Here is a 26,137-nt window from a genome sequence, read left to right on the forward strand (position 1 = left end):
AATGAAACTAGGCAGTGGAAACAGGAGGCCAGGCACAGGATACAGAATAGGAGATGAAGTACTTAATGAAACAGACAGAGAGAAAGATCTAGGAGTTGATATCACACCAAACCTGTCTCCTGAAGCCCACATAAAGAGAATAACGTCTGCGGCATATGCGAGGCTGGCTAACATCAGAACGGCGTTCAGGAACCTGTGTAAGGAATCATTCAGAATCTTGTACACCACATATGTAAGACCAATCCTGGAGTATGCGGCCCCAGCATGGAGCCCGTACCTTGTCAAGCACAAGACGAAGCTGGAAAAAGTCCAAAGGTATGCTACTAGACTAGTCCCAGAACTAAGAGGCATGAGTTATGAGGAAAGGCTGCGGGAAATGCACCTCACGAAACTGGAAGACAGAAGAGTAAGGGGGGACATGATCACAACCTACAAAATCCTCAGGGGAATCGACCGGGTAAACAAGGACGAACTTTTCAACACTGGTGGGACGCGAACAAGGGGACACAGGTGGAAGCTGAGTACCCAAATGAGCCACAGAGACGTTAGAAAGAACTTTTTCAGTGTCAGAGTAGTTAGCAAATGGAATGCATTAGGAAGTGATGTGGTGGAGGCTGACTCCATTCACAGTTTCAAATGTAGATATGATAGAGCCCAATAGGCTCAGGAATCTGTACACCAGTTGATTGACGGTTGAGAGGCGGGACCAAAGAGCCAGAGCTCAACCCCCGCAAGCACAATTAGGTAAGTACAATTAGGTAAGTACACACACACACACACACACACACACACACACACACACCAACAGGTTCTCAACAAATGTCTACTATCACATTGACCACCAAACAACCATAAACTACCTTGAATCACCCAATCCACCAAGTAAGAAGTGCAACAAATTACTCTCAGAACTCCCTCAGTCAAGCATGAACAACCGAACAATTATCTTTACCTTAATTATTACTTAAATAAGTTGGTATTCACATTTATAAGAATAATAATAATTTATATTTGCAAGAAGGTACATTCACTCATGGTAAGCCTTACCCTACTAGTTTGACACTCAGGAGGGTACAGGAGCAGACGACTGCTGACTCCTGTTAGCTGGCTGAGAGCTTTCCCTACCCATAGCTCATGGTAAGCCTTACCCTACTAGTTTTACACACAGGAGGGTACAGGAGCAGACGACTGTTGACTCCTGTTAGCTGGCTGAGAGCTTTCCCTACCCATAGCTCATGGTAAGCCTTACCCTACTAGTTTTACACACAGGAGGGTACAGGAGCAGACGACTGCTGACTCCTGTTAGCTGGCTGAGAGCTTTCCCTACCCATAGCTCATGGTAAGCCTTACCCTACTAGTTTGACACACAGGTGGGTACAGGAGCAGACGACTGCTGACTCCTGTTAGCAGGCTGAGAGCTTTCCCTTCCCATAGCTCATGGTAAGCCTTACCCTACTAGTTTGACACACAGGAGGGTACAGGAGCAGACGACTGCTGACTCCTGTTAGCTGGCTGAGAGCTTTCCCTTCCCATAGCTCATGGTAAGCCTTACCCTACTAGTTTGACACACAGGTGGGTACAGGAGCAGACGACCGACTGCTGACTCCTGTTAGCAGGCTGAGAGCTTTCCCTTCCCATAGCTCATGGTAAGCCTTACCCTACTAGTTTGACACACAGGAGGGTACAGGAGCAGACGACTGCTGACTCCTGTTAGCTGGCTGAGAGCTTTCCCTTCCCATAGCTCATGGTAAGCCTTACCCTACTAGTTTGACACACAGGAGGGTACAGGAGCAGACGACTGCTGACTCCTGTTAGCTGGCTGAGAGCTTTCCCTTCCCATAGCTCATGGTAAGCCTTACCCTACTAGTTTGACACACAGGTGGGTACAGGAGCAGACGACTGCTGACTCCTGTTAGCAGGCTGAGAGCTTTCCCTTCCCATAGCTCATGGTAAGCCTTACCCTACTAGTTTGACACACAGGTGGGTACAGGAGCAGACGACTGCTGACTCCTGTTAGCAGGCTGAGAGCTTTCCCTTCCCATAGCTCATGGTAAGCCTTACCCTACTAGTTTGACACACAGGTGGGTACAGGAGCAGACGACTGCTGACTCCTGTTAGCTGGCTGAGAGCTTTCCCTTCCCATAGCTCATGGTAAGCCTTACCCTACTAGTTTTACACACAGGAGGGTACAGGAGCAGACGACTGCTGACTCCTGTTAGCAGGCTGAGAGCTTTCCCTTCCCATAGCTCATGGTAAGCCTTACCCTACTAGTTTGACACTCAGGAGGGTACAGGAGCAGACGACTGCTGACTCCTGTTAGCTGGCTGAGAGCTTTCCCTTCCCATAGCTCATGGTAAGCCTTACCCTACTAGTTTGACACTCAGGAGGGTACAGGAGCAGACGACTGCTGACTCCTGTTAGCTGGCTGAGAGCTTTCCCTTCCCATAGCTCATGGTAAGCCTTACCCTACTAGTTTTGCACACAGGTGGGTACAGGAGCAGACGACTGCTGACTCCTGTTAGCTGGCTGAGAGCTTTCCCTTCCCATAGCTCATGGTAAGCCTTACCCTACTAGTTTTGCACACAGGTGGGTACAGGAGCAGACGACTGCTGACTCCTGTTAGCTGGCTGAGAGCTTTCCCTTCCCATAGCTCATGGTAAGCCTTACCCTACTAGTTTTACACACAGGAGGGTACAGGAGCAGACGACTGCTGACTCCTGTTAGCTGGCTGAGAGCTTTCCCTTCCCATAGCTCATGGTAAGCCTTACCCTACTAGTTTTACACAGGAGGGTACAGGAGCAGACGACTGTTGACTCCTGTTAGCAGGCTGAGAGCTTTCCCTTCCCATAGCTCATGGTAAGCCTTACCCTACTAGTTTGACACACAGGAGGGTACAGGAGCAGACGACTGTTGACTCCTGTTAGCAGGCTGAGAGCTTTCCCTTCCCATATCTTTTAACCTCAGACAGACAGACATTTCCATGTATAGATTTATCACTCAATCAACCAATAGCATTATCAACACCTGTGTTGTACCTGGGTCAGTTTACACTAATTTACAGTGAATTATTTACCTAAAAACAATCACCAAATAACAACCAGGCTGTGGTGGATATGTGGGCCTGCGGGCTGCTCCAAGCAACAGCCTGGTGGACCAAGTTACATGTTGTTACTAAGAAACAAAGAGATGAGAACTACCTTGTGCTGAGCACTAGATGAGAACTACCAGGCTATCATAACTACCATTTGATAACTTGCAGCTTTCTCAACCATTACAGGTGTGTAACATCAGGGGCAGGTGTTTACAGGTGTGGCATACACCTGTAGTTAGGTCAGTTCCAGTCTCATCTCTTCTGTATCTCCCACTGGTGGAATACTTTTCTTGAAAACATTACATATATTAATCATTACATATGTTAATCATTACATATATTAATCATTACATATATTAATCATTACATATATTAATCATTACATATGTTAATCATTACATATATTAATTATTACATATATTAATTATTACATATATTAATCATTACATATATTAATCATTACATATATTAATCATTACATATATTAATCATTACATATATTAATCATTACATATATTAATTATTACATATATTAAATATATGTAATTACATTACATATAATTTAGTCTTGAGATGTGTAATTACGTCATATACGACGTGTAGTAAGCGTGGCCAAGCATCCAAAGTCAGGTTACTATATGTGGAGCATATATGTGACTGTGAAGCTGCCGCCCAGGTGGGTAGGTGTGGAGCTGGACCAGTAAGTGTGTGTTACAGCAGGTGTGGACCGGCTCACAGCAGGTGTGGACTGGCAAGAACGTATGTATGTATATATATATATATATATATATATATATATATATATATATATATATATATATATGTCGTACCTAATAGCCAGAACGCACTTCTCAGCCTACTATGCAAGGCCCGATTTGCCTAATAAGCCAAGTTTTCCTGAATTAATATATTTTTTCTCGTTTTTTTCTTATGAAATGATAAAGCTACCCATTTCATTATGTATGAGGTCAATTTTTTTTTATTGGAGTTAAAATTAACGTAGATATATGACCGAACCTAACCAACCCTACCTAACCTAACCTATCTTTATAGGTTAGGTTAGGTTAGGTAGCCGAAAAAGTTAGGTTAGGTTAGGTTAGGTAGGTTAGGTAGACGAAAAACAATTAATTCATGAAAACTTGGCTTATTAGGCAAATTGGGCCATGCATAGTAGGCTGAGAAGTGCGTTCTGGCTATTAGGTACGACATATATATATATATATATATATATATATATATATATATATATATATATTACTGGCTACAAACTACTCACACTCTGGCCAGTTGCCAAAAATATATATTATGGAAGTTATTTTTCACAATAGAACAATATTTTATGTTTTTCAGAGAATTGATAATGTACAAGTTTGTATCATTATTCCAGTCACTGTTTCACTATCACCGTTGTTGCTATCACAGTCACTGTTGCTATCACAGTCACTGTTGCTATCACAGTCACTGTTGCTATCACAGTCACTGTTGCTATCACAATCACTGTTGCTATCACAGTCACTGTTGCTATCACAGTCACTGTTGCTATCACAATCACTGTTGCTATCACAATCACTGTTGCTATCACAGTCACTGTTGCTATCACAGTCACTGTTGCTATCACAGTCACTGTTGCTATCACAATCACTGTTGCTATCACAATTACTGTTGCTATCACAATCACTGTTGCTATCACAGTCACTGTTGCTATCACAATCACTGTTGCTATCACAGTCACTGTTGCTATCACAGTCACTGTTGCTATCACAGTCACTGTTGCTATCACAATTACTGTTGCTATCACAATCACTGTTGCTATCACAATCACTGTTGCTATCACAATCACTGTTGCTATCACATTGTTGCTATCACAATCACTTGCTATCACAATCACTGTTGCTATCACAATCACTGTTGCTATCACAATCATTGTTTGTTGGCATGGCAGCGGGGTGTCTGGCAGCGTGCTAGGGTAGCCAGGCGGAGGTTGTCGTACCGCCTGCATGACTGACCCAGACGTCACTCGGGGTGACGATGTACGATGAGTTCCCAAACAACTGTGTCTCCCAGCTGGCTGTGACGTGTGTGTGTGTGTGTGTGTGTGTGTGTGTGTGTGTGTGTGTGTGTGTGTGTGCTCACTTAGCTGTGCTTGTAGGGTTGAGCATCTGCTCTTGAACCCCGCCTTTCTACCTTCATTAGTACAGTGACTCTTTGCTTCTATATCAACTTTATCAGTCCCCATAGTATCTTGTACGTTGTTATCATGTCTGCCCTACTCCTTCTTTCCTCCAGTGTAGTGAGGTCCAGTGCCCTCAGTGTTTCTTCATAGCTCAGTCCCCTTAGCTCAGGAACGAGGCTTGTTGCATATTTTTGGACCTTTGCTAGTAATGTTTGGTGGTTGTTGAGGGAGGGGTTCCATGCTGGGTCAGCATACTCAACAATGGGTCTGACAAAGGTTGTATACAGCGCTGGGAAGGGAACAACTTGGTGAAGGATAACGGGAGGTTTGCCAGTGTTGCATATGCCGCCTTTGTTATTGTGCTGATGTGTGCCACTGGTGATACATCTCCAGTTATGTCCACTCCTAAGTCTTTCTCTTTTTGACAAGTTGGAAGTTGTCTTCCCTTCATCCTGTACCGTATTTGGTGTCTTCTTGCTCCAACTCCTGCCCTCATAACCTTGCATTTGTCAGGGTTAAAGTCTGGTAGCCATTTCTCACACCATCACTGGAGATTGTCTAGTTCATCTTGTAATGTAATGAAGAACTCCTCAGTTATGAAACAGAGAGAGAGAGAGAGAGAGAGAGAAAGAGAGAGAGAGAGAGAGAGAGAGAGAGAGAGAGAGAGAGAGAGAGAGAGAGAGAGAGAGAGAGAGAGAGAGAGAGAGAGAGAGAGAGAGAGAGAGAGAGACTATGGGGCTAGGGAGGGGGGGGGGTGAGAGCAGGTTCTTGAGGTATCTGTGTGAACTAGTGCAGCTGACCCCCTTGTAGAGTGACTCTCCCTCACTACCCACTACCTAACTTCCTCATTAGGTACACCATCTTCATGTTTCTAGTTAGGCAAAACAGTTGATTTGTGTACGTTTGTGTAGCAGAGTGGGTGCTGCCTGAGGGGCCTGCACACCCTCCCTCACACACTTAGCTCCTGGGCTCCTGTTGTGACAGGAAGCCTGTTACTAATGTCAAAGGTGAAGTGCTGACCCTCCTCCCCATGATCCACCCCCTAACCCCCAGGTACCTGGCTACTGCTGGGGTGAAGAGAGGCATCAGGTGATAGAAAATGATGGCAAAACATCTCTCTTCTACTGGGGAATCGAACTCTGGGAATCGAACTCCGGTTGTGTTACAGCAAAATGCTTCTCGATTAGAATATTATTAATTTAGAATTAGATTTTTTAAATTTTAGAACTTTTAGAACTTATCAATTGTTTTAATTGTTGTGGCATTGTAGAGTAGTTTGTATAGAGTGATTACTGGCAGTTATGGCTGGTACAGTAACAGCAGAACTACTCCGGGGTGGTGGTAACCCTCACCTGTGGGTATTACTGCCCCATTTATACCTGTCACAGGTGCCCTAGTGTTTAGGCTTACTACATGGGTATATGTTTGTGTCTTTGACGCTTCTTTGTCTCCTTCATGTTGCTTGCTCTCTCTCTCATGCCCTCACTCACTCCCTCACTCCCTCACTCCTCTTCGATCTATAACTGTCCAATTCTAAGTTTAAAACCAGTTTATGTTTCGGCTGTGAGTGAGAGTTGAGGTGACCAGTCTCTGTACCCTCATGTTACTCCATACGTCTCAGAGAGAGAGAGAGAGAGAGAGAGAGAGAGAGAGAGAGAGAGAGAGAGAGAGAGAGAGAGAGAGAGACAGAGAGAGAGACAGAGAGAGAGAGACAGAGAGAGAGAGACAGAGAGAGAGAGACAGAGAGAGAGACAGAGAGAGAGACAGAGAGAGAGACAGAGAGACAGAGAGAGAGAGAGAGACATTAGCCTGAAACATTTCAACAGGAGGGCCCCAAGACATGAGGACGGGTGAGAGGTGAGGAGGGGGGGGGGTGCTGGGGTGGGGGTGGGGTTGCTGGGGGGGGGGTGCTGGGGTAGGGGTGGGGGTGGGGTTGCTGGGGGGGGGGTGCTGGGGGGCGGGTGCTGGGGTAGAGAAGTTGGCTGTCATGCATGGACCGGTCCTCACACCCCCCCCTCCCCCCTCCTGTTCTCTCCACTCCTCTCTCTCATGCGCTCTCCTCACCTACCTGGCTGTTACACACCTGCATGACACAACTTCCTGGCTCCTACACACCTGCATGACACAACTACCAGGCTCTTACACACCTGCATGACACAACTACCAGGCTCTTACACACCTGCATGACACAACTACCTGGCTCTTACACACCTGCATGACACAACTACCTGGCTCCTACACACCTGCATGACACAACTACCAGGCTCTTACACACCTGCATGACACAACTACCAGGCTCTTACACACCTGCATGACACAACTACCTGGCTCTTACACACCTGCATGACACAACTGCCTGGCTGTTACACACCTGCATGACACAACTACCAGGCTGTTACACACCTGCATGACACAACTATCTGGCTGTTACACACCTGCATGACACAACTGCCTGGCTGTTACACACCTGCATGACACAACTACCAGGCTGTTACACACCTGCATGACACAACTATCTGGCTGTTACACACCTGCATGACACAACTACCAGGCTCTTACACACCTGCATGACAACTGCCTGGCTGTTACACACCTGCATGACACAACTACCAGGCTGTTACACACCTGCATGACACAACTATCTGGCTGTTACACACCTGCATGACACAACTACCAGGCTCTTACACACCTGCATAACACAACTGCCTGGCTGTTACACACCTGCATGACACAACTACCTGGCTGTTACACACCTGCATGACACAACTACCAGGCTGTTACACACCTGCATGACACAACTACCAGGCGCTTACACACCTGCATGACACAACTGCCTGGTTGTTACACACCTGCATGACACAACTACCTGGCTGTTACACACCTGCATGACACACCTACCAGGCTGTTACACACCTGCATGACACAACTACCTGGCTGTTACACACCTGCATGACACAACTACCAGGCTCTTACACACCTGCATGACACAACTACCAGGCTCTTACACACCTGCATGACACAACTATCTGGCTCTTACACACCTGCATGACACAACTACCAGGCTCTTACACACCTGCATGCCACAACTACCTGGCTCTTACACACCTGCATGACACAACTACCAGGCTCTTACACACCTGCATGCCACAACTACCTGGCTCTTACACACCTGCATGACACAACTACCTGGCTCTTACACACCTGCATGACACAACTACCAGGCTGTTACACACCTGCATGACACAACTACCAGGCTGTTACACACCTGCATGACTGCTCGACTCATAATGGAGGGAGGGGGGGGATATAGGGGGGGTTGGGGGACTAAGAATAAGGACTGTTAGTTGCTCCCCCCATTATATAATGGTAGGGGGGAGGGGGTATTCCTGAATATCTTATATAATAGGGGTGTTATTTCTCTATATATTATATAATAGGGGTGTTATTTCTCTATATATTATATAATAGGGGTGTTATTTCTCTATATATTATATAATAGGGGTGTTATTTCTCTATATATTATATAATAGGGGTGTTATTTCTCTATATATTATATAATAGGGGTGTTATTTCTCTATATATTATATAATAGGGGTGTTATTTCTCTATATATTATATAATAGGGGTGTTATTTCTCTATATATTATATAATAGGGGTGTTATTTCTCTATATATTATATAATAGGGGTGTTATTTCTCTATATATTATATAATAGGGGTGTTATTTCTCTATATATTATATAATAGGGGTGTTATTTCTCTATATATTATATAATGGGGGTGTTATGTCTCTATATATTATATAATAGGGGTGTTATTTCTCTATATATTATATAATAGGGGTGTTATTTCTCTATATATTATATAATAGGGGTGTTATTTCTCTATATATTATATAATAGGGGTGTTATTTCTCTATATATTATATAATAGGGGTGTTATTTCTCTATATATTATATAATGGGGGTGTTATGTCTCTATATATTATATAATAGGGGTGTTATTTCTCTATATATTATATAATAGGGGTGTTATTTCTCTATATATTATATAATAGGGGTGTTATTTCTCTATATATTATATAATAGGGGTGTTATTTCTCTATATATTATATAATGGGGGTGTTATGTCTCTATATATTATATAATAGGGGTGTTATTTCTCTATATATTATATAATAGGGGTGGTATTTGTCTATATATTATATAATAGGGGTGGTATTTGTCTATATATTATATAATAGGGGTGTTATTTCTCTATATATTATATAATAGGGGTGTTATGTCTCTATATATTATATAATAGGAGTTTTTCTCTATATATTATATAATAGGGGTGCTATGTCTCTATCTATTATATAATAGAGATGTTATTCCTGTCTCTCTTATATAATAGCGGTGTTATTCCTGTATCTATTATATAACAATTATATAATAGGGGTAATAATATAATATATAATAAAGGCAGAGTGTACTGAAGAAAGGTACAGCAGGGGTACAACAGGGGGTACAGTAGAGGGTACAGCAGAGGGTACAGCAGAGGGTATAGCAGGGGGTATAGCAGGCAGGGTACATGACCAAGGGTAGTGAGAGGCTACAGCAGAGGGTACAGCAGGCAGGGTACATGACCAAGGGTAGTGAGAGGCTACAGCAGAGGGTACAGCAGGCAGGGCACATGACCAAGGGTAGTGAGAGGCTACAGCAGAGGGTACAGCAGGCAGGGCACATGACCAAGGGTAGTGAGAGAGGCTACAGCAGAGGGTACAGCAGGCAGGGCACATGACCAAGGGTAGTGAGAGAGGGTACAACAGAGGGTACAGCAGGCAGGGTACATGACCAAGGGTAGTGAGAGAGGCTACAGCAGAGGGTACAGCAGGCAGGGCACATGACCAAGGGTAGTGAGAGAGGGTACAGCAGAGGGTACAGCAGGCAGGGTACATGACCAAGGGTAGTGAGAGAGGGTACAGCAGAGGGTACAGCAGGCAGGGTACATGACCAAGGGTAGTGAGAGAGGGTACAGCAGAGGGTACAGGAGGCAGGGTACATGACCAAGGGTAGTGAGAGAGGGTACAGCAGAGGGTACAGCAGGCAGGGTACATGACCAAGGGTAGCAAGGGAGAGGGTACAGCAGGCAGGGCACATGACCAAGGGTAGCAAGGGAGAGGGTAGAGGCAGTATTGATCAACAAGGCAGCAGCAGCAGCAGCAGCAGCAGCAGCAGCAGACACAGGCTCACACCACCAACAGTCACCAGTGCATGAGCTCTGCTTGACGCGGCCGCTGCTCCAACCCGCCGTCCCTCCCCGCCCGCCGCCGCCCGCCGCCGCTATCCCGCCGCTGCTATCCTCCTCCCGCCGCTATCCCGCCGTGGCCGCCGCAGCTACCTAGCAAGATGTGAACTTTCACCGAAGCATCATCACCCCCTCCCCCCCTCCCCCCCCTGGCCGGGTGCCAAACGTTGACCTCTACACCCCCCTCTCCCCCCCTCCCCGCCCCCCCTCCTAGTGTCAGTGTATGTGTGTGTGGGGGTGTGTGCAGTGCCAGTGTAGGGTGGGGGGGAGTGCCACGCCTCTCCACTCCATCATCCATCCCCCCACTCCCCCCTCCCCCTCCCCCCACGACATCGGGTCATCCACCTCCTCTGGAGGTGACAGGGGAGGGGTACTAGGGGAGGGGGTAGAGAGAGGGGGAGGCTACGAAACACCCCCTCCCCCCCACTAGAGGTGACCCAACCGGAAGTGTGGGGGGGGGGAGGGGGGGGCAGCCGGTGTCCTTCTGTGGTGTCTGAACCCCCTCTTCCCCCCCCCCCCACATGACCAGGGGGGGTGGAGGAGGCACCTTGACCTGGGGTGTTGTGACGCCCCCCCCCCCTCGGAGGGGGTCAAAGGTGGGGGGGGACCCAGACGTCTGTGTGGGGGGGTGGGGGGTGATAAGAGCAATGCGTCTAGATACTCTAAGATTATGGGGTGGGGGGGTGGAGAGGGGGGTGTATGGGGCCTACAGGGAGGGGGTGAATCATGTGGTGGGGGTGACTGATGGGGAGGAGGGGGGGGTGGAGCCCCAGACAGTGCTGCCATCTAGCGGGTGTGCTTGCAAGCTGTTGCAAGAGGAGGTACCTGGCGGCAGGGACCCTTCATGCAAACCACCACCAAACCAATGGCTCTAACTACCGGAAGTGCAAATAATGCAACATATTAGAGCCCCCCACACACAGTGCTCAGCACCCCCTACAGTGCTCACGCCGGCCCCGCCACATACTGAGGGGCCTGAGCACCCCAGAAAAAAGGTACTTTCCAACAAAAAAATACAAAAAAAAAAAATCGGAAAAAATATTATGTCATAATACTTGGTGATGTCTCGGTAGACGCCGCCAGGGAGGCAGGATACAGCCACCGGTGGTGTGTGAGAGAAGGAGAGGGAGAGTGTGTGTGTGTGTATACATGTGTGTGTATGTATCATGCGCACACAACTGGCCCGCAAGATCTTCCCTCCACACACACACACACACACACATGTACACTGATCTTGTCATGCAGCTCTTTGGCCTGGTCATGCTTTCCCTTCCCTCCCTCCCTCTCCCTCTCTCTCTCCATCCCCCCTCTCCCTCACCCCTCTCCCTCCCTCCCTCTCTCTGTGCTCCCTCATACAGTTTGTTTGGTGGTTGAATTTCTTACAATTTTCCTTGTTTTTCTTCTACTTCCTTCTCATATATATATATATATATATATATATATATATATATATATATATATATATATATATATATATATATATATATATATATATATGTGTGTGTGTGTCCTTGTATGATTTAATAACTCGTGTATACTTTATTTTAACGAGATCTATACATGGAACATACACATGCATACATATTCATTTTAAGCCGACTCATCACTTGACAGTACCAATATAATAATGTTTTTTTTTTTTAGAAATTGAAATATATTATTTTTAGAAATAGTGTTATATAATTTTTCGAAGCCAGGCTATATATACCGGGAAATATGTATTGATATGTATAAAGTATTATTTTATTAATATAATATTATTTGCAACACTCTTGTCCTCATTATTATTATTATTATTATTATTATTATTATTATTATTATTATTATTATTTGCTTTAACAAATAAAACAAGATGAATTAAGTAGATATCTAGTAAATAATTATATATTTATTATATATATAATATAAAACACATAAGCAGCTAGGCAAATCAAGATCACTAATCAATATATTAATTAACATTTATTTTTTACTAATCATTATTATATAATTACTCTCTCCAATACAAAAAATAAATCATAATAGCTTCGAATCTCCTGCAAGTTATATGAAAATATTAACCTGCCTTAAAAATAAAAATGTTTAACATTGGCAAAAGTATTAAAATGTGATATAATCTGGGAAATAATTGGTAAATTTTTTGTTCATGACGATAGAACTATAACAAGGAAATATCTATATTATTATGTAGTGTCAAACATATTTTTCAACCTACCCTTAAAAAATAAGAATTTTTATAGGAAGAAAATGCCCTGTTGTGCCCAAGAAAAGTATTGATTTATTGTAGCAATAATACAATAGATTTATTGTATTATTGTAGCAGGCATGTTAGGTCTGACCTTTCCTAGACCTAAGTACAGCACATTTATGTACTAAATTAGGCCTAGAATAGCGTATATAATCCCTAGAAAAATATATACCCCTAGGGACAGGTCTCAGCCTACACCAATATCCCGACTGTCACCTGGAATTTTCCTGAACCCAAAAATCCTGAATTTTTTTGAGAGGCCCAACAGTACAATTTTTAACGTTGTGCCAATAGTTGCTATATTTTGCTCTAATTACCCCCCAAAATTCCAATAGATGCACTAGTTCCCAAAAAAATATTTTTGGAACTAGAGAATAATATAGATATTTCATTTTTATAGATCTATCATCATGATAAAATACTTAACAATTATATTCCAGATCATATAACGTTACAATAATTTTGCTCGTGTTATATATATTTTTTATTAACAAAGAATTTCGTAAATTCTGAAAAGGAAAATATGAAATTTTATGAGAGAAATGTGAGAAATAAACAGGAATAAGAATATAGGAGAAGTAAACGACAATAATAAAGGAATATAAGAAATATACAATAATTACGAAGGAACAACAAGAAACAACCGATAATTACAACGGAACAATGAGAAATAAAAATAATTAAGGAATAACGAGAAATAAACAATAATAAAAAGAAGAAAATATTACGTAAACGAAACAAATTAATGGACAAAATAAAGAGAAAATAAAATAAAGAAATTATCTTCAGCCAGATTATTAACTCAAATGATCGTAGGGTAATATTATGAGGTAATACTAGTGGGAGGTAATACCAGTGGACGCTAGCTATATAATACTTGTGGAGGGAAGCTGGAAGATTATATAACACTATAGGGAGCAGCCAGGAGTCCAGGGCATATAATACTAAGGGGAGAGGGGGGGGGGGAAGTAACTAGGGGGCCAGGTAATATTACTAAATATCAGGGGGGGGGAAGGAGCTAGGAGGGTAAGTAATATAATATACCAGTGGGAACTGCCAGGATATATATATATATATAATATTATTGGGGAAGGTCAAGAAACATTAGAGAATATTTATAGGCTGGGCCATATTAAATAATACTAGGGGGGGGGGAGGAGGCAGGTATATATATATATATATATATATATGTATATATATATATATATATATATATATATATATATATATATATATATATATATATATATATATATATATAATTTTATTGAATATATTTTATGAATTATCAATAAAATAGATTCAGTACAAATTTTATTTACGATTTTTTTTATTTACATTTGCAATTTTTTTGTAATATAAATTTACGATATATAAATTTATTACGAGATTTATTATCTAAAGAACTTTGAATATATAATCATATTTATGCAACATATGCACATATATATTCGATAATATTAAATATAAATTATCAAGGATAATTAATATAGTGAATTTTTATAATATATAATAATAATGGTAACCCATAAAAGTGAATTATATTTGTTGATTCAAGCGGGTTATTATAAATGATAATGTATGACCAAGATTGAATAGACCTAAATAGGCCTATATTAGGAAAAATAATTTTATTGGAAGAATCATTGCTGAAAATTAATTCAAAATTCAAATCAATCAATTATTGATTTTTATTGATTTTTATTGAATGAGTGTCAAAGAAATACGTATGTACTTTTGTGCATTAGACCAGTATGATAATGAAATATTATACACAGTTCATGGAGAATTGAAATTAATATAATTATTTTGCAATTAAATATATCCGTACGTATGGCTCGAGTAAATACAGTTGTACACATGGGTTGAGTACATACAGTTGTAAACACATGGCTAGAGTACATACAGTTGTACACACATGGCTAGAGTACATACAGTTGTAAACACATGACTTGAGTACATACAGTTGTACACACATGGCTAGAGTACATACAGTTGTAAACACATGGCTAGAGTACATACAGTTGTACACACATGGCTAGAGTACATACAGTTGTAAACACATGGCTAGAGTACATACAGTTGTACACACATGGCTAGAGTACATACAGTTGTACACACATGGCTAGAGTACATACAGTTGTAAACACATGACTTGAGTACATACAGTTGTACACATGACTCCCTGTATTTGCATAAATATATTTAGATAACTGTATTCGTTGTGCAATTTAGTATACAAACAGCTACAGTGAAGTCTGTGTTGTATAGTACATGAACGTAAGAACAGTACTGACCTGGATGAAAGTACTCACTTGCAAAAAAGTACTTTCCATCAACAGTACTTTCCTTCAAGACAGTATCCACTTGTAAGAACAGTACTCACCTGCGAGAAAGTACCCAAAGTAATCCACCATGAGAACATTACTTACCTACACCACTTACCTAAGCCACTTACCAAAACTACTTACCTAAACTACTTACCTATAACAGCACCAACTCTGTTACAAAATTAAGAAAAACTATTGATTGAAGAAAGAAAGAAAGTTTGGTCATACAATTACTAAAATAATACTGACTTGGTGTGTATAGTGTATATTAAATACATTCTCCATACTCCTTCATCACTGCTAAAATATATAATAGAATAAATAGAATAAAATTGCTTTGTACAAAATTTGTCTAATATAAATTATAACGTCCAGGATTTATAAATGATAGTAATATATATATATGTATATATATATATATATATATATATATATATATATATTTATATATATATATATATATATATATATATATATATATATATATATATATATATATATATATATATATATATATATATATATAATATATCTGTAGGAGCAGAGGACGTCTCTGAGGGGTGAACATGTAGGGAATGAGACATGTACAGAGCCACGGGGTTAATTTATATAGTGAGGTATCTCCCACGTTTCGAACATTACATCCACAACACCAGATCTGAATTTCAAGGATAAAGGCTGTCCATGTTTTCAATAAACTCCCATAGAGTGAGTCTTGATAAATGTAAACTGACAGTTGCATTTTTTACGGAAAGGCAATTAGGTTGGCGGTAAATGTGTCTGAGAATATTACCTGAATTTACCTGAGGGGGGGCCATTATCTCGCGAGTGGCCTCGGCTAGGACAGAAAGCCGCCGGCTTGTTAAACGTCCCTCTATTTATCCTGATGATTTTATCCGGCTGGATTTTGAATGTCAACCGTTTTGGCATTGAGGGGTTGAGCGGGTAGGCGGTTCCATGGGTTTATAACACTGAGGGGTGAACACGGACCTCCTGTTCTCAGTCACTGTGGCTTGTTCAGCTTGGAGTAGTTATGATGCTCGTCACTCACCTGTCAACACAACACCCGACCAATGTCATTATATATATCCAATGTATTAGGCTCTGAATAAATTATAACAATTGGTGAACATTTTGCATCTACAAATTTGCTCAAAATTCTTAAACAAAAAATTGCTAGGAAAACTTTAGGCTACATAAAAATCTCTAAAAATAATTTCCTTATTAAATAAGGAGTTGTCAGAGTAAAATCTATTAAGATTGTAATTATATTCATCTTTAATAATTTAGGAGACAATCCAAGCAACCAGAGTCTCGTAACTGTTCATTTACAATAAGAAGATGAAGTGAATTAACCACAGATATTTGTAATTAATGAATTAAAAAAACACTGTTTTGGAATAGGGAAATAATTTCATATGGAAATGTCAAATTTAAATAATTAGAAATAAAAAGGAAACACATTTCCACATATGATCGATCAATTCAAATGTGAAAAGAATTATCTAAAATAATCCTGAGTTGGTGAAAATTTAAAATAATTTAACATAATTCCCGAAAAAAATTATCTAAAATAGTCCTGAGTTTGTGGAAATTTGAAATAATTTAACATAATTCCTGAAAAGAATTATCTAAAATAATCCTGAAGTCTGAGTTTGTGGAAATATAAAATAATTCCTGAAAAGGATTATCTAAAATAATCCTGAAGTCTGAGTTTGTGGAAATTTAAAATAATTCCTGAAAAGGATTATCTAAAATAATCCTGAAGTCTGAGTTTGTGGAAATTTAAAATAATTTCTGAAAAGGATTATCTAAAATAATCCTGAAGTCTGAGTTTGTGGAAATTTAAAATAATTCCTGAAAAGAATGTTCTAAAATTGTCTTGAAGTCTGAGTTTGTGAAATTTAAAATAATTTAACCTAATTCCTGCCAATGACGAAGAAACAAGGCATCAGCATCAGAGGGAAACATTGTGAGTACAAAAATGTACTGTTTATGAGTCCAGTTTACCATCAAAGGGACTCCACACTAACCTTTATAGTTTTGATCAAGAGTTTACCAAGCTGCTTCCTATTCAGGTACAATTGACAACATTTTCCTTGAGTTGGAGCGTTTAAAATCAACTGTGAATATTTTCAGTGGACCTTGTAAACTAAATTGGCTATAAATGTTGATATTGGTCATAACTACACTACCATTAAAGTTTACAAGCGGATTTTTTGTAACAAATTGTGATTAATATCAATAATATCGTATTCTTAGTAAAAAGTTGTTATTATTAGTTCACAATATTTAACAAAAATATAATTAAAACTACCAATAGAACAAATTATTTGCCTAATTTGGACACAGGCTATTTATGGATTTTCAGAAGTTCTTACAGCCATCTGATCATAAATCTCATCTCCAATTGACTTTTAATAAGACAAAAGAATCAATATCATTTATTTTAGTTCCAAAATAAGTGAAGACATATCCACATTTAAGTCTAAATTTGCACATTTAGAAATAGCTATCAAGATTGTATTAACTTTACAAAACTAGTAGTTTAAGTGGCACTACTCAACCACTCTTATCTCCTCTGGCTATTATTAAATCATCATCTTTAAATTCTTGCAAAATACATAAATCTCAAGAATTCTCCAGTGTACTTGCTCGTCTGAAGGAATGTTGGGGTTTAGCTCTTGAGTCCAGTCTGAGCATTTGTAGCATTTCACTACCTTCCAGGGGATGGGAATGGGGTCCACTGCCACCCACAGAATGGGTATGGGGTCCACTGCCATCCACAGTATGGGTATGGGGTCCACTGCCACCCACAGAATGGGTACGTGGTCCACTACCTTCCAGGGGATGGGAATGGAGTCCACTGCCACCCACAGAATGGGTATGGGGTCCACTGCCACCCACAGAATGGGTAGGGGGTCCACTACCTTCCAGGGGGATGGGAATGGGGTCCACTTCCACCCACAAGATGGGTATGGGGTCCACTACCACCCACAAGATGGGTATGGGGTCCACTACCACCCACAAGATGGGTATGGGGTCCACTACCACCCATAAAATGGGTATGGGGGTCCACTACCACCCACAAGATGGGTATGGGGTCCACTGCCACCCACAGAATGGGTATGGGGTCCACTTCCACCCACAAAATGGGTATGGGGTCCACTACCACCCACAAGATGGGTATGGGGTCCACTTCCACCCACAAAATGGGTATGGGGGTCCACTACCACCCACAAGATGGGTATGGGGTCCACTGCCACCCACACAATGGGTAGGGGGGTCCACTACCTTCCAGGGGGATGGGTATGGGGTCCACTGCCACCCACACAATGGGTAGGGGGGTCCACTACCTTCCAGGGGGATGGGTATGGGGTCCACTTCCACCCACAAAATGGGTATGGGGGTCCACTACCACCCACAAGATGGGTATGGGGTCCACTGCCACCCACACAATGGGTAGGGGGGTCCACTACCTTCCAGGGGGATGGGTATGGGTTCCACTTCCACCCACAAGATGGGTATGGGGTCCACTACCACCCACAAGATGGGTATGGGGTCCACTACCACCCACAAGATGGGTATGGGGTCCACTACCACCCATAAAATGGGTATGGGGGTCCACTACCACCCACAAGATGGGTATGGGGTCCACTGCCACCCACAGAATGGGTATGGGGTCCACTTCCACCCACAAAATGGGTATGGGGTCCACTTCCACCCACAAGATGGGTATGGGGTCCACTGCCACCCACAAGATGGGTATGGGGTCCACTTCCACCCACAAAATGGGTATGGGGTCCACTTCCACCCACAAAATGGGTATGGGGTCCACTTCCACCCACAAAATGGGTATGGGGTCCACTACCTTCCAGGGGGATGGGTATGGGTTCCACTTCCACCCACAAGATGGGTATGGGGTCCACTGCCACCCACAAGATGGGTATGGGGTCCACTGCCACCCACAGAATGGGTATGGGGTCCACTTCCACCCACAAAATGGGTATGGGTTCCACTTCCACCCACAAAATGGGTATGGGGTCCACTTCCACCCACAAGATGGGTATAGGGTCCACTTCCACCCACAAAATGGGTATGGGGTCCACTTCCACCCAGAAAATTGGTATGGGGTCCACTACCTTCCAGGGGGATGGGTATGGGTTCCACTTCCACCCACAGAATGGGTATGGGGTCCACTTCCACCCACAAGATGGGTATGGGGTCCACTTCCACCCACAAGATGGGTATGGGGTCCACTTCCACCCACAAGATGGGTATGGGGTCCACTTCCACCCACAAGATGGGTATGGGGTCCACTTCCACCCACAAGATGGGTATGGGATCCACTTCCACCCACAGGATGGGTATGGGGTCCACTTCCACCCACAAGATGGGTATGGGGTCCACTTCCACCCACAGGATGGGTATGGGGTCCACTTCCACCCACAAGATGGGTATGGGGTCCACTTCCACCCACAAGATGGGTATGGGGTCCACTTCCACCCACAGGATGGGTATGGGGTCCACTTCCACCCACAAGATGGGTATGGGGTCCACTTCCACCCACAAGATGGGTATGGGGTCCACTTCCACCCACAAGATGGGTATGGGGTCCACTTCCACCCACAGGATGGGTATGGGGTCCACTTCCACCCACAAGATGGGTATGGGATGCATAATAAATGAACAAAATGAAAGCTATACTCTTGTCGGTATAAAAGATTCCATAACAGCAACAGGAATTTGATGATAAGATTGAATGAAAACCTTTAGAACACCAATTGTTACATATGCCGTATTTACAGGCCTAGCAACGAACCTAATTTGCAATATTTTATGCATATGTTTGTATGTTGCATAATATATTTATTGAAAGTAACTCTTAGGTTGTTATGTAGGGTAGAATATATGATTTTGTGTGTGTGTAATTATAATACATATTGGGTTCATGGTGGGGCCAGGAACATGCGTCCAACTCACTGCCAAATACATATAATTTATTTGTAATTTATCCCAGTGATAGGTTGGTCAAAATCGAAACTAAAAAAAATATGCTTTGCCTCGTCCTCAAAAATATGTCACTTGAATTGAAAAAAAAACTCATTAGGGTCAACACTTTCAGATACATGAGTACATCAATTTCTCAAGTTACGTTGAGGTCGAGATTTAGGGAGAAATTTTCACTTTGCTGACATTTTCTGACTGACAAAATAATTAATATCAAAATAAGATAAAGTTGGCCAGAATAGTGACTGTTAGGAATACAAATTACATGTCGAAAAATAGTTAATTGGCTGAGAGCTAATTTCCAAATACTTTAACAGTGGCATAGACTCATATTCCTTATAAAACAAAATAATAAAAATTAAAAACCTTAAAAATAATGGTAAACAAAATTAAAAAGTTACTCAAACAGCCAGAGGTGACGTATGGGAGTAGAATAAAATCTAAAGTTACATACTAAAAACCTTAAAAAACTTTACATCTAATCAACTTTGAACTTTGTTAATTTATATCTAGTAAACTTGGGAGAAATCTCATAAAACATACCAGGATAAATCTTGTAAATTCTCACGAATTTTTTAACAATATTGGTTTGTAAAAGAAACATTCTTGCTAAAACAATACAGCAACACTATTAAAAATGCTAGCACAAGTCCCAATACTACTAGCACTGCTAGCACAAGTCCCAACACTGCTAGCACAAGTCCCAACACTGCTAGCACAAGTCCCAACACTGCTAGCACAAGTCCCAACACTGCTAGCACAAGTCCCAACACTGCTAGCACAAGTCCCAACACTGCTAGCACAAGTCCCAACACTACTAGCACAAGTCCCAACACTACTAGCACTGCAAGCACAAGTTCCAACACTGCTAGCATAAGTCCCAACACTGCTAGCACAAGTCCCAACACTGCTAGCACTGCAAGCACAAGTTCCAACACTGCTAGCACAAGTTCCAACACTGCTAGCACAAATCCCAACACTACTAGCACTGCAAGCACAAGTTCCAACACTGCTAGCACTGCTAGCATATTTCCTAACACTGCTAGCACAAGTCCCAACACTGCAAGCACAAGTCCCAACACTGCAAGCACAAGTTCCAACACTGCTTGCACAAGTTCCAACACTGCTAGCACAAGTCCCAAGACTGCAAGCACAAGTTCCAACACTGCTAGCACAAGTCCCAACACTGCTAGCACAAGTCCCAACACTGCTAGCACTGCTAGCATAAGTCCCAACACTGCTAGCACAAGTCCCAACACTACTAGCACTGCTAGCACAAGTCCCAACACTGCTAGCACAAGTTCCAACACTGCTAGCACAAGTCCCAACACTGCTAGCACTGCTAGCATAAGTCCCAACACTGCTAGCACTGCTAGCACAAGTCCCAACACTACTAGCACTGCTAGCACAATTCCCAACACTGCTAGCACTGCTAGCACAAGTCCCAACACTGCTAGCACAAGTCCCAACACTGCTAGCACAAGTCCCAACACTACTAGCACTGCTAGCACAAGTCCCAACACTGCTAGCACTGCTAGCACAAGTCCCAACACTGCTAGCACTGCTAGCACAAGTCCCAACACTACTAGCACTGCTAGCACAAGTCCCAACACTGCTAGCACTGCTAGCATAAGTCCCAACACTGCTAGCACAAGTCCCAACACTGCTAGCATAAGTCCCAACACTGCTAGCACTGCTAGCATAAGTCCCAACACTGCTAGCACTGCTAGCACAAGTCCCAACACTGCTAGCACAAGTCCCAACACTGCTAGCACAAGTCCCAACACTACTAGCACTGCTAGCACAAGTCCCAACACTACTAGCACTGCTAGCACAAGTCCCAACACTGCTAGCACTGCTAGCACAAGTCCCAACACTGCTAGCACTGCTAGCACAAGTCCCAACACTACTAGCACTGTTAGCACAAGTCCCAACACTGCTAGCACTGCTAGCACAAGTCCCAACACTGCTAGCACAAGTCCCAACACTACTAGCACTGCTAGCACAAGTCCCAACACTACTAGCACTGCTAGCACAAGTCCCAACACTGCTAGCACTGCTAGCACAAGTCCCAACACTGCTAGCACTGCTAGCACAAGTCCCAACACTACTAGCACTGTTAGCACAAGTCCCAACACTGCTAGCACTGCTAGCACAAGTCCCAACACTGCTAGCACTGCTAGCATAAGTCCCAACACTGCTAGCACAAGTCCCAACACTGCTAGCACTGCTAGCATAAGTCCCAACACTGCTAGCATAAGTCCCAACACTGCTAGCACTGCTAGCACAAGTCCCAACACTGCTAGCACTGCTAGCATAAGTCCCAACACTGCTAGCACAAGTCCCAACACTGCTAGCACTGCTAGCACAAGTCCCAACACTGCTAGCACTGCTAGCACAAGTCCCAACACTGCTAGCACTGCTAGCACAAGTCCCAACACTACTAGCACTGCTAGCATAAGTCCCAACACTGCTAGCACTGCTAGCACAAGTCCCAACACTGCTAGCATAAGTCCCAACACTGCTAGCACTGCTAGCATAAGTCCCAACACTGCTAGCACAAGTCCCAACACTGCTAGCACTGCTAGCACAAGTCCCAACACTACTAGCACTGCTAGCACAAGTCCCAACACTACTAGCACAAGTCCCAACACTACTAGCACAAGTCCCAACACTACTAGCACTGCTAGCACAAGTCCCAACACTACTAGCACTGCTAGCACAAGTCCCAACACTACTAGCACTGCTAGCACAAGTCCCAACACTGCTAGCATAAGTCCCAACACTGCTAGCACTGCTAGCACAAGTCCCAACACTACTAGCACTGCTAGCACAAGTCCCAACACTACTAGCACAAGTCCCAACACTACTAGCACAAGTCCCAACACTACTAGCACTGCTAGCACAAGTCCCAACACTACTAGGACTGCTAGCACAAGTCCCAACACTACTAGCACTGCTAGCACAAGTCCCAACACTACTAGCACTGCTAGCACAAGTCCCAACACTGCTAGCACAAGTCCCAACACTACTAGCACTGCTAGCACAAGTCCCAACACTACTAGCACTGCTAGCACAAGTCCCAACACTGCTAGCACAAGTCCCAACACTGCTAGCACAAGTCCCAACACTGCTAGCACTGGTAGCATTATGTTCTAGTAGTGAGGAAGTTTGTATCTAAATTCTCCACATAAATAATTGCACTCAAAATGTGCAAAGGGAAACCCCCACTCCTTCAAATACACCTACATCATACAACTCCTTCATACATCAGCAGTTACATCATACAACTCCTTCATACATCAGCAGTTACATCATACAACTCCTTCATACATCAGCAGTTACATCATACAACTCCTTCATACATCAGCAGTTACATCGTACAACTGCTAGGAATTCGTCATACACCTGGGGCTGTATGCTAAATATTGTTTCATGTCTATAATAATTCAAGTCTTGGGTTTCAAAAATCCCCAAAATATATATATATATACTGCCCCATAACACTATGTTGATTCTATGTAGTAGATTCTATGTAGAAGATTGTATGTAGGTTCTATGTAGAAGATTGTATGTAGATTCTATGTAGAAGATTGTATTTAGATTCTGTGTAGATTGTATGTAGGTCCTATGTAGAAGATTGTATGTAGATTCTATGTAGAAGATTGTATTTAGATTCTATGTATAAAATTCTATGTAAATTCTATGTATAAAATTCTATGTAAATTCTATGTATAAAATTGTATGTAGATTCTATGTAGAAGATTGTATATAGTTTCTGGCTGAGAAATTTCTGGCTGATTGGCTGAGAGCTAATTTCCAAATACTTTAACAGTGGCATAGACTCATATTCCTTATAAAACAAAATAATAAAAATTAAAACCCTTAAAAATAAGGTAAACAAAATTAAAAAGTTACTCAAACAGCCAGAGGTGACGTATGGGAGTAGAATCAAATCCGAAGTTACATATTAAAAACCTTAAAAAACTTTACATCTAATCAACTTTGAACTTTGTTAATTTATATCTAGTAAACTTGGTAAACGAATTTCTGTGTATAAAATTATATGTAGATTCTATGTATAAGATTATGTGTAGTTTCTATGTATAAAATTGTATGTGGATTCTATGTAGAAGATTGTATGTAGATTCTATGTAGGCCATGAAAACCATTCAGTTCTGTAGTTACATGAAAGCTCTTGACAATTTCATAGGATTAGCTTTCTTGTCAAAAGTTTAGCAATAATATACATTTTTATATAAGGGCTGTATAGCCCGGGAGGTATATTGTGTTTCTCGGTGTATATATATACACTGAGAGTTTAGCTTAGTCCTGGCTTATATTCAAGGCCAAATTATACTTGCTGTAGATTCAGTAAACTGTTGTGGTGACCAAGTTCACCATCAGGAAGCTGAGTGGTCTTAGTAAGCCTAAAGAGGCTGTTAGGCCCTATTATCCCCTTATAGATTGGTTAGGCTTAAACCCAACACAAACAAAAAAAAAACGTTTCAGATCTCAATTGGTATGCAAATTAGCTATGAGACCGATTAATGTCCTCTCAATTAGCATTTGTCACTACAAGATATAATTTAAAAAAAAGAGCTGTCTTATTCCCATATTTTTTTTAATCTAATTTCTCTGTTAATAAGAACCAACAGACTTAGCTGTCTGTGAGCAATATTAAGGGCAATTAGAAAGGGCAGATGTGTTCGTAGTTTAGGGTAAATATGTTCGGAATTTAGGGCTAATGTGTTCGGAATTAAAAACAATTCTTTTTACTATGTTGATTGTTTCAAATTTAGACCCGGTGTAACTGTATAGATTCTCCAGTATAATTAGTATATTTACTTTAGTTTAACTGGTAAAGATACTCCATTATAATTGGTAGTTTTATTATATTATAATTGTTACAGATATTCCTCTAAAATTGGTAGACATATTCCAGTATAACTGATTGGGATTCTATAATATAATTGGTATATTTATTCTAGTTTAATTAATAGAGGTACTCCTCTATAATTAAAACTGATATTCTATTAAAATTATTAAAGATATTGCTACATAACTGGTTTAGATATCGCAATGAAATTGGCAGAGATTCTGAAATATAATTGATAGATTTACTCTCGATTAAATGCAAGTTACTAGAATATAACTGGTAGATATATTCTATTATAATTGTTAGAGTAGTTTCTGTATAATTGACACAGGTATATCAGTGTAATTTGGAAGCCACTCGCCAATATAATTGATAGATTTCTCTGGATTAATTGGTAGACATATTGTAGTATCATTGATAGAGATATTATTTTATAATTGTTTAGAGATATTCCTGAATAATTTGAATAGATATCCCTGTATGATTGGTGGAAATATTCAAGGATAATTTGATGATATACTTCAGTATAATACCCAGGAATAAACATCAGGATGTATATCCTTAAAAGTATATGGATGTATATCCTTATTCTTGTCAATCGTTCGAGGCGCCTGCCTTAACCTGTAAATCAGAACAAATTAGATAATACATCAATAAATTAAAGTTATTTTGCAGCCAATGTCTCCTCGTATGTGAAGTAAATTCTGGGATCACTAAAAAGGCTCAGTTGTGTAGAGAAGAAATGGTCAAAAACGTACCTTAAATGTTTATTTAAGGCAGGCAATGATCCTAGATGAATATGAAGAATGCCCTAGGAGAGAGAGAGAGCAGAAATAGCCTACTTTCATAGCCTACATTCATAGCCTACTTTCATAGTAGACTATTTGAAGTAGATAATAGCATTAAGAGAGTAAATTTAGTAGAATACAAAGTCAGTGATCTGTTAAATGAACCAAATGTTCAAAGTCAGAGCCCTGTTACATGAACTGAATGTTCAAAGTCAGACCTCTGTTACATGAACTGAATGTTCAAAGTCAGACCTCTGTTACATGAACTGAATGTTCAAAGTCAGACCTCTGTTACATGAACTGAATGTTCAAAGTCAGACCTCTGTTAC

The 26,137-nt window shown here is 41.5% G+C and overlaps 2 protein-coding genes across 2 annotated transcripts; one reads left to right on the plus strand and one right to left on the minus strand.

The window, feature by feature from the left end:
* Window positions 1–4,437: 4,437 nt before the first annotated feature.
* On the minus strand, window positions 4,438–6,721 carry LOC138350398 (fibrinogen-binding protein-like). Its single transcript, XM_069301024.1, has 2 exons — window positions 6,675–6,721; window positions 4,438–4,936 (listed from the first exon to the last, which is right to left on the minus strand). The coding sequence occupies exons 1-2, from the start codon at window positions 6,719–6,721 to the stop codon at window positions 4,438–4,440; spliced, it is 546 nt and encodes a 181-aa protein (XP_069157125.1).
* A 3,115-nt stretch (window positions 6,722–9,836) lies between these two features.
* Window positions 9,837–23,300, plus strand: LOC138350399 (mucin-2-like). Its single transcript, XM_069301025.1, has 3 exons — window positions 9,837–10,024; window positions 14,411–14,479; window positions 20,765–23,300. Exons 1-3 carry the CDS (start codon window positions 9,837–9,839, stop codon window positions 23,298–23,300), a joined length of 2,793 nt encoding a protein of 930 aa, XP_069157126.1.
* Window positions 23,301–26,137: the final 2,837 nt, after the last annotated feature.

The sequence above is a fragment of the Procambarus clarkii genome, chromosome 45 (genome assembly GCF_040958095.1).
Source record: "Procambarus clarkii isolate CNS0578487 chromosome 45, FALCON_Pclarkii_2.0, whole genome shotgun sequence".
NCBI classification, from domain to species: Eukaryota; Metazoa; Arthropoda; class Malacostraca; order Decapoda; family Cambaridae; genus Procambarus; species Procambarus clarkii.